The sequence below is a fragment of the Macrosteles quadrilineatus genome, unplaced genomic scaffold (assembly GCF_028750875.1).
Source record: "Macrosteles quadrilineatus isolate MER2022 unplaced genomic scaffold, UCM_ALF_1.0 Scaffold_18__1_contigs__length_3160703, whole genome shotgun sequence".
In the NCBI taxonomy this organism is placed as follows: Eukaryota; Metazoa; Arthropoda; class Insecta; order Hemiptera; family Cicadellidae; genus Macrosteles; species Macrosteles quadrilineatus.
Window position 1 is genome coordinate 1,231,852 of NW_026542611.1, and position 10,989 is coordinate 1,242,840.

Here is a 10,989-nt window from a genome sequence, read left to right on the forward strand (position 1 = left end):
GTAGAATGTCTCTCTTGCTCATCAAAAAGCACAAAGGATTAAAATTAGTGCTTCGATTAAATTTATGTGTTTGTCCAATGTAGGGCAAAAATATATCAAGAAACTTTTGCTTTGTAAGGTAAAAAACTGCGAAGGCATAAAGAAAACGCAACTCATAACTGAAATAAATGGTTTATTTAAAAAAGTTATCTCTCAGTGGATTGTTGTAATTTTAACAGCATGTTAAATAAGAGCTACCTTTTTACTTTGAGTGTCAGCTTCATCAGTGGAAATCTCGTCGTCGCACTCTGTATACTCAGACACATCCCCACTGCAGTGCGGCTTGTACACAGCCCAGGCGGCGAACCCGTCCCCGGTGCGGCGCTTGTGAGCCCGGTAGATCCTGCGAGCGCACACTACGTCGTCAGCGATGTCATCGTCCTCCAGCTGATCGCAGTTGAGTCCGCAGGCCAATCCCGAGCCCGGGGGCGAGCACCAGTAGCGGTCGCTGATCTGGAACAGCCCGTGGTCGCCACTCATGTCAGCGTTGAGGCGACCCACGGCGGAAGTGTTGTAGCGAGACTCGTGCTCGGCGATGCACACCCAGGTGGCGAGGTATCCCGGTGGTATACGGTGTTTGGGTTGAGATAACTCCCTCACTAACTCGCACCTCTCGTACACCTTGCTGCTCGCCAGGGCTATCATGGCCAGAGACACTAGAGCGGGTAGGATCATGGTGGCGTGACGACAAAGTCAACAGTGGTGTGCGGCTAGCGGGCGTTGACAACAGTGGTGTGCGGGGGCGTTGAACCTCGTTACAACCGGCTCACGTAGCTCGATATCCGTCCGGAATTAATTAGACATCATCATGTATAGATAGTTACTCGCCTTTAGCTCGCTGGGGGTGGAGCCCTTAGGCCCCCTAGGGTAGTTGGGGGATTGTATTGGAAATATCCCCGGAGAAAATCTGTTACTGAGTAAAATAATACAATAATAAGAAGTTGGTAAAATACTAAGCACTGTAGCCTGATGCAACTAATGTGTTTTTGATTCAGCGAAAAAACTCTAGTCAATCAGTTCTTCCATAGTAATTACTTAACAATTCTTAAATACCCCTAACATCATTAATAAATCGTCTCAAAAGATGATTGTTACAACTGAGCGCTGGCGGGTAGTTTTGCCACTCGCCTCGCAAATTTGAGGTTGTTGTTATGGCAACACTGCATCAAATACAAGTGAAATCAACTTCGCTCTTTCATTGTTATTCGCGTCTTCTGTTTCTTTCAGAAGAAGATAGAAGAAAATGATCAGAAGATGAGTAAGTGGCTAAAATCAGCGAAATAGGATACAACTATTATAATAAAAATACTATCGCATGAAAACGCTCTTTTAGGTACTTATTTTCTACGAATAAACACTTTGTTCTACAGACAATATAAAATTACCTAAACCATTACACATTCCTAAAAGATACCCAACCAAGTGTATTAGAATATATGACCAGGGGTACCGGAATATCAAACAAGATAAATAACATTCTAAGCCTTAAGTCTACACAATTCTTAAAATTCAGTTTTAGCACTAATCACTTGTTTCACTAATAGAAACAGTGCAATTTTTTACTATCTTGTTATAAACAACACGATGCGGACATGTGCGGAACGAAGTAATATGATTGCCAAGTTTATAAAGCTTAACTTTCTGATAAGCAATAAACGACCCGTTGGTTTTATCGCGAATTTTCAGGCTAATCATTGAAGTAGAACTATTAATGAATATTTTTCTCGCTCAAAGTTTATACCTATCCCATAAAAAAAATAATACCCGCTTAGTGACTTTTTGTAGTTCACAAGATTGTAATCCTCATAGTTTTCCCCTTTTAAAGATACACATTATTGATCATAACTAAAATATTTTTGGACCATCAGATTCTGTAGTTAATGCAGATTACAACGATATAAGTTTCATACTGGCAATTTAATTGTGTACATTCAGTTAAGCGTTTAAATGAGCGGTTTGTATATGTTCCGCGCGCTAGCTACACCCGTGGAGGCAGCCCGGTGACGTCACAGCCACACGGCAGTGGGACCACTTTGCTAGTCGACGTGAGCCAGCCCCTGTATTCTATAGCCCCGGTATGAACCCTTGAGTCCAGAGGTTTGTGGGTTTGATTTTAACCTATCACTATGAGTTTTACACACACACTATGGTTGTGTGAACCCCTTGAGTATAGAGGTCTACTGGATCGATCTTTGTTGAATGTTTGATTTCTGGTTGGTGTAATATGTAGATTTTAATGTTGTATTGTAGTTAACTGTTTGTATATGAAACAATGGCTCTAGAGGTTCACGAGTATGATCCTAACCAATTACTAAACGTTTAATTTTTAGTACAGTATCTCTAAGGGTTTTTAAAACTATTCTTAAGGTAAACATATATTTCTTTCTTTTAGTTTAATGTTTTTTATTTTTTATAGATGCTTATGGATGCCATCAGAGGAGATCCTCAACATGCACAACAGGGGGTGTTTAGAATATGGCACGATGTGCGGGCATGAAGTGGAGGAGGGGGTGGAGGATGAGATGGAGCCTGAAAGATAATCTGTTGGTAAGCTAGCTACACCCGCGGAGGCAGCCCGGTGACGTCACAGCCACACGGCAGTGGGACCACTTTGCTAGTCGACGTGAGCCAGCCCCTGTATTCTATAGCCCCGGTATGAACCCTTGAGTCCAGAGGTTTGTGGGTTTGATTTTAACCTATCACTATGAGTTTTACACACACACTATGGTTGTGTGAACCCCTTGAGTATAGAGGTCTACTGGATCGATCTTTGTTGAATGTTTGATTTCTGGTTGGTGTAATATGTAGATTTTAATGTTGTATTGTAGTTAACTGTTTGTATATGAAACAATGGCTCTAGAGGTTCACGAGTATGATCCTAACCAATTACTAAACGTTTAATTTTTAGTACAGTATCTCTAAGGGTTTTTAAAACTATTCTTAAGGTAAACATATATTTCTTTCTTTTAGTTTAATGTTTTTTATTTTTTATAGATGCTTATGGATGCCATCAGAGGAGATCCTCAACATGCATAACAGGGGGTGTTTAGAATATGGCACGATGTGCGGGCATGAAGTGGAGGAGGGGGTGGAGGATGAGATGGAGCCTGAAAGATAATCTGTTGGTAAGCTAGCTACACCCGCGGAGGCAGCCCGGTGACGTCACAGCCACACGGCAGTGGGACCACTTTGCTAGTCGACGTGAGCCAGCCCCTGTATTCTATAGCCCCGGTATGAACCCTTGAGTCCAGAGGTTTGTGGGTTTGATTTTAACCTATCACTATGAGTTTTACACACACACTATGGTTGTGTGAACCCCTTGAGTATAGAGGTCTACTGGATCGATCTTTGTTGAATGTTTGATTTCTGGTTGGTGTAATATGTAGATTTTAATGTTGTATTGTAGTTAACTGTTTGTATATGAAACAATGGCTCTAGAGGTTCACGAGTATGATCCTAACCAATTACTAAACGTTTAATTTTTAGTACAGTATCTCTAAGGGTTTTTAAAACTATTCTTAAGGTAAACATATATTTCTTTCTTTTAGTTTAATGTTTTTTATTTTTTATAGATGCTTATGGATGCCATCAGAGGAGATCCTCAACATGCATAACAGGGGGTGTTTAGAATATGGCACGATGTGCGGGCATGAAGTGGAGGAGGGGGTGGAGGATGAGATGGAGCCTGAAAGATAATCTGTTGGTAAGCTAGCTACACCCGTGGAGGCAGCCCGGTGACGTCACAGCCACACGGCAGTGGGACCACTTTGCTAGTCGACGTGAGCCAGCCCCTGTATTCTATAGCCCCGGTATGAACCCTTGAGTCCAGAGGTTTGTGGGTTTGATTTTAACCTATCACTATGAGTTTTACACACACACTATGGTTGTGTGAACCCCTTGAGTATAGAGGTCTACTGGATCGATCTTTGTTGAATGTTTGATTTCTGGTTGGTGTAATATGTAGATTTTAATGTTGTATTGTAGTTAACTGTTTGTATATGAAACAATGGCTCTAGAGGTTCACGAGTATGATCCTAACCAATTACTAAACGTTTAATTTTTAGTACAGTATCTCTAAGGGTTTTTAAAACTATTCTTAAGGTAAACAGTGTGTAAAAAATGTCTCCCCCCCCTATTTATTTTTTTTATTTTTTAAAATAATGAAATATCGTTTGGGGAGTGATAGTAACATAACGTGAAGTTTCTTTTGACATAGTTAAAATTTTTGAATTCCCCCCCTAAATGGGGGGTAAGGGGGGTAACTCAAAATTTTTAAATGTAAACCCCTAGCTTGTGACACCTCATTTGAAAGAGCATTAAAAAACTAGGTAAATGGTGAAAACTAGAAATTTCTATCTAATTTCTAACCGGAATTAAAGCCAAAAACGCTCAAAATTACAATTATTTTTGGGAAACTCAAAATTGTAATTATTGCATACACCCTTTGAGTGACCCCTCATTTGAAAGAGCAATAAAAATCAGGCTTATGTTATTAAATTAAAAAATTGTTACTTCCTACAGCCAAAAATTTCTACAGCTAATAAATTATTATTTTAATAAAATCTTTTATTTCTTTATTATTGCAAAAGTGCAAAATAACATCTTTTGAAAAAAAGTGAAAATGAAATGTATTGGTTATCCACAACAGAGCAAGTACAAACTAAAAATTTAAGGTTATTACAATAAGAAATTTTCGTGAACATGAGTTTGTTTCATTAGATGACCTTTGCTCAGCCGGTTTTCCCTGTTTGCCCTGGCATGGGTTTCCTCAACTCATTCTGTCAATGAGCTGTTACAGACAGGTCTAGGTCAGTACTGCAGCATAAATTCAATTTCTATTTAATAATAACAATTATGTAACTATTTGATAACTGTAAAGACTTTTTTGTTCATTAAAATTCTCTAAGGTTAATAATTAATTGTTAGTTTGTTGCTATTTAGTTAGTCAGGTTTTTTAATTTAGTTTCTTTATTCAATAGTTAGTTTTTTGTTAAAAGTTTATTAGAAATTTTTAATATGGCTCGAAGCAAAGACGATAAGGTGGAAATGGTTTTAACTTTTGGTGCCTCGAATGAAAACTACCACGAGACAGAAAGGAGATTCAACGAAGCACATCCTGATCGACCAGTGTGTCGAAAATATTTGAGGGAACTAATTGGCAAGTTCAGACGAACTGGATCCGTAGCTAATGCTCCAAAATCAGGCCGAACATCTTTAGACGAAGAAACACAATTTGAAGTTGTGGCAGAATTTGTAGAGGATCCTCAGCAGTCGACTCGATCAGTTGCTACACTGTGTGACTTATCCCATCAAACAGTTCGAAATATTTTAAAGAAAAATAAATTTCACGCTTATAAATTTAAACTTGTCCATGCATTAAACGACGATGATCCAGACCGTCGACTTCAATTTTGCGAAGAAATGGAAGAACTAATCAAAGCTAATCCACATTTCGTGTATAATGTAGCTTTTTCAGACGAATGCACTTTTTTTGTTAATGGAACTGTCAATAAACATAACTGCAGATACTGGGATACTGCAAACCCCCATGTTTACCGAGAATCCTCAACGCAGTACCCAGAAAAATTAAATGTATGGGCTGGGATGTTGGGTAATCATATCCTAGGACCATTTTTCATCGATGGCAACCTCAATGGAGAACATTATTTGCAAATGCTTCAAGAGTCGGTTTTTCCAGCCATAGTGGAAGTTATTGCACAACATCCACATGAGTTTGATGAAGATATTGTTCACTTCCAGCAGGATGGCGCTCCCCCTCATTTTCATCGACAGGTCCGAGCATTTCTAAATACACAACTGAATGGTCAGTGGATTGGCAGGCGTGGCCGGATAGAATGGCCAGCACGGTCCCCCGATCTAACACCTTTGGATTTTTTTCTATGGGGGTTTATTAAATCGACAATTTATAAAACTCCCGTACAGAATATTGAAGACTTGAGACACAGGATTGTTGAAGCCTGCAGAAAAATCACTGAGGAAACATTCCATAACGTGAGGGAAGAGTTCACGTCTCGTTTATTTTACTGTCAGGAAGTAGGAGGACTTCAGTTTGAACATTTGCTGTGAATTTATTTGGTGAACACAACATCGCTACTGTTATTTCGCACTTAAGGTTAGTTTGTTTGTAAAAATCATAAAAAACCATCTAATTACCTGTTAGAAATTATTAATCCTTATCATTGGCCTGATTTTTATTTATCTTTCAAATGAGGGATCACTCAAAGGGTGTATGCAATAATTACATTTTTGAGTTTCCCAAAAATATCGTATTTTGAGCGTTTTTGGCTGTAATTCCGGTTAGAAATTAGATAGAAATTTCTAGTTTTCACCATTTACCTAGTTTTTTAATGCTCTTTCAAATGAGGTGTCACAAGCTAGGGGTTTACATTTAAAAATTTTGAGTTACCCCCCTTACCCCCCATTTAGGGGGGGAATTCAAAAATTTTAACTATGTCAAAAGAAACTTCACGTTATGTTACTATCACTCCCCAAACGATATTTCATTATTTTAAAAAATAAAAAAAATAAATAGGGGGGAGACATTTTTTTCACACTGTACTTCTTTCTTTTAGTTTAATGTTTTTTATTTTTTATAATTGCTTATGGATGCCATCAGAGGAGATCCTCAACATGCACAACAAGGGGTGTTTAGAATATGGCACGATGTGCGGGCATGAAGTGGAGGAGGGGGTGGAGGATGAGATGGAGCCTGAAAGATAATTCTTTCTTTTAGTTTAATGTTTTTTTATTTTTTATAGATGCTTATGGATGCCATCATAGGAGATCCTCAACATGCACAACAGGGGGTGTTTAGAATATGGCACGATGTACGGGCATGAAGTGGAGGAGGGGGTGGAGGATGAGATGGAGCCTGAAAGATAATCTGTTGGTAAGCTAGCTGGAGCCTGAAAGATAATTCTTTCTTTTAGTTTAATGTTTTTTATTTTTATAGATGCTTATGGATGCCATCAGAGGAGATCCTCAACATGCACAACAGGGGGTGTTTAGAATATGGCACGATGTGCGGGCATGAAGTGGAGGAGGGGGTGGAGGATGAGATGGAGCCTGAAAGATAATCTGTTGGTAAGCTAGCTACACCCGTGGAGGCAGCCCGGTGACGTCACAGCTACAAGGCAGTGGGATCACTTTGCTAGTCGACGTGAGCCAGCCCCTGTATTCTATAGCCCCTGTATTCTATAGCCCCGGTATGAACCCTTGAGTCCAGAGGTTTGTGGGTTTGATTTTAACCTATCACTATGAGTTTTACACACACACTATGGTTGTGTGAACCCCTTGAGTATAGAGGTCTACTGGATCGATCTTTGTTGAATGTTTGATTTCTGGTTGGTGTAATATGTAGATTTTAATGTTGTATTGTAGTTAACTGTTTGTATATGAAACAATGGCTCTAGAGGTTCACGAGTATGATCCTAACCAATTACTAAACGTTTAATTTTTAGTACAGTATCTCTAAGGGTTTTTAAAACTATTCTTAAGGTAAACATATATTTCTTTCTTTTAGTTTAATGTTTTTTATTTTTATAGATGCTTATGGATGCCATCAGAGGAGATCCTCAACATGCACAACTGGGGGTGTTTAGAATATGGCACGATGTGCGGGCATGAAGTGGAGGAGGGGGTGGAGGATGAGATGGAGCCTGAAAGATAATCTGTTGGTAAGCTAGCTACACCCGTGGAGGCAGCCGGTGACGTCACAGCTACAAGGCAGTGGGATCACTTTGCTAGTCGACGTGAGCCAGCCCCTGTATTCTATAGCCCCGGTATGAACCCTTGAGTCCAGAGGTTTGTGGGTTTGATTTTAACCTATCACTATGAGTTTTACACACACACTATGGTTGTGTGAACCCCTTGAGTATAGAGGTCTACTGGATCGATCTTTGTTGAATGTTTGATTTCTGGTTGGTGTAATATGTAGATTTTAATGTTGTATTGTAGTTAACTGTTTGTATATGAAACAATGGCTCTAGAGGTTCACGAGTATGATCCTAACCAATTACTAAACGTTTAATTTTTAGTACAGTATCTCTAAGGGTTTTTAAAACTATTCTTAAGGTAAACATATATTTCTTTCTTTTAGTTTAATGTTTTTTATTTTTTATAGATGCTTATGGATGCCATCAGAGGAGATCCTCAACATGCATAACAGGGGGTGTTTAGAATATGGCACGATGTGCGGGCATGAAGTGGAGGAGGGGGTGGAGGATGAGATGGAGCCTGAAAGATAATCTGTTGGTAAGCTAGCTACACCCGTGGAGGCAGCCCGGTGACGTCACAGCCACACGGCAGTGGGACCACTTTGCTAGTCGACGTGAGCCAGCCCCTGTATTCTATAGCCCCGGTATGAACCCTTGAGTCCAGATGTTTTGGGTTTGATTTTAACCTATCACTATGAGTTTTACACACACACTATGGTTGTGTGAACCCCTTGAGTATAGAGGTCTATTGGATCGATCTTTGTTGAATGTTTGATTTCTGGTTGGTGTAATATGTAGATTTTAATGTTGTATTGTAGTTAACTGTTTGTATATGAAACAATGGCTCTAGAGGTTCACGAGTATGATCCTAACCAATTACTAAACGTTTAATTTTTAGTAGGGTTTAGTTTTGTATTATAGTTAACCGTTTGTATATGGACCTATAGCCCCAGAGGTTCGCGGGTTTGATCCTAACCAATCACTAAATGTTTTATATATGTTTACTATGAGTTTTAGTACTGTAGTGTGAACCCTTGAGTCTAGAGGTCTGTGGGTTTTATTCTTACCAATCATCATACGTTTTATATTTGGTATGAGTTTTAGTATTAAAGTGGGAGTAGTTAACTGTTTGTGTATGATCTAAGAGGTTTGTGGGTTCGATTCTTGTCAAATGTTTCATATCCGGTATGAGTTTTAGTATTAAAGTGGGAGTAGTTAACTGTTTGTGTATGATCTCAGAGGTTTGTGGGTTTGATTCTTGTCAAATGTTTCATATCCGGTATGAGTTTTAGTATTAAATTTTGGAGTAGTTAACTGTTTTAGTGTAAAATCCTGAGGTTTGAATTTTACCAAATGTTTCACTTTCAGTTACTATGATTTTAATGATATCGGGAGTAACTTGTGTCAACAATTGTATTGGTGTTTATTGTATGAAATTAATATATTGAACGATTTAGAAAACTCTTCTGATTAAATAATTTATGTCTTTTAGGTTAAAAAAAAATAGGTGTATCTATTCCATTACCTTAATATGTATTTATTTCTTTAGTTCTTTTTTATTCAAATAGTTATATGCACAAGTTAGTCAACAAAATAATACTTCCTGTTATATGTTAGAAAAGAAACCACACACTCTGATAAGGGTCTCACTGGTTTCAGTTGCCTCTATATAGTGTAGTAATAGTGATAGTTTTTGTGTTTCTATAACATTAATTGAAGATATTTTACAGTGTTTTCTATATTTCTGTATTTTGTTGTAGTGAAAACTCCAGGTAGCAAGTATCAAGTGACAGTCTACAATCAGCAGGTAAGTCACTGCTGAAATACCGTATGACTTTATTAGGTGTTTTGTTATTCTATGCCAACAATGATAAAATTTAGTAAATCATAAAAACTTCCAAGATACGCTTTTAGTAATCCACAATTACTGGCTCTTTGCTGCTGTTCAAATAAGCTGTTGTCATAAATTTAGAAAGCCTGTTGGTAACTATATATTGTTAACAATATTCTATTTAAATACTATTTTCAAAATACCCGATAATTTTTTGTTAAATTTTAAAAAGGTCCTGTGTATATTGCCACAGTATCTCTAATAATCTTGTTCTCTCTAGGCATATTATATGAAAGTGGAATAATTGCTTTTAGTCAACATAAATATTATGATACAATTAGAGTAGGTGTAAAATTAAATGAATACTTAAAAGCAGTATTGCTCTGTTGTAAGATTAAACATACTTATGTGAAACAATTGTTGTGGGAGCTGCTTAAACATGTTGTTGAGAATTATTTATATTTTGACATTGTGAGATGTGTGTCTGGGAAAATATTACTAACCCCACCTTTACTCTGAGGGTGTATATGGAATTAAAAACACAGTTATTTCGATACAAATATTTATTCTATAAAAACATTATGGCATACAAAAAAATATTTAAGCCATTATGGGTGAATTTTGTAGAAGTTAACTCTAGTGCTTGTGATTGCCATCAGGGATCTAACAGAGCCACCGAAAATCCGAGCTGTAAGGAGGGTCAGCACACGTTTTGGGACTATGGTTATCGTCCTAGATATTACAACATCTTCTGGAGAGGAGAGGGTGACCTTTCTTCCCTCACGGTTCACAGCACTCCTCACAGACGAGGACTTGGAGTTGTTTACCAACACAAAGATATATAGCGTGAAATGTACAGGTATAGTGGGTAATTCAACGGGAATCCTCCAGATCAAAACAAAGACAAGTCCAGGCAAAAGAGAAAATATTCACCCGCAGCACTGATGCGGGTGGAGAAGAGCCATTCAACTTACCAGAAGCATGGGTGTTGAATCGCAATGACAGACGCCACCTACCAGACGTGTTAGCGTGCGAACGTTTCCGGGCGATAGCTATGAACACAAGGATAGCCACGGAGGACACAGTCCACAGAATGGTGAAATCCACACGGTAGAACACACACTACAAAACACAGCCACAGCGAGGCTAGATGGAGTCACGCCCATCGAAGATAATCTAATTAAGTTTGGGGTCTCACGAGTGAACAATTTTAATTAATTTAAAATATTATATCTTTCCATACACAGCTACAAAATGTCATATGGTTAACCCATTAGTGCATAACGTCCCATAAAAAGGACGCTGAAAAAAAAAAGTCTAGGAGGGATATTTTATGTTTGGTGTGGTATACGTTGGCATCACTTGTTCCTGTAGGTGCTAGTG

The 10,989-nt window shown here is 38.3% G+C and overlaps 1 protein-coding gene across 1 annotated transcript; it reads right to left on the minus strand.

Moving 5' to 3' along the window:
* Nucleotides 1–222: 222 nt before the first annotated feature.
* LOC129005240 (lysozyme P-like) lies at nt 223–758 on the minus strand. The gene has a single exon (XM_054434078.1). It carries the CDS (start codon nt 712–714, stop codon nt 223–225), a length of 492 nt encoding a protein of 163 aa, XP_054290053.1. The 5' UTR covers nt 715–758.
* Nucleotides 759–10,989: the final 10,231 nt, after the last annotated feature.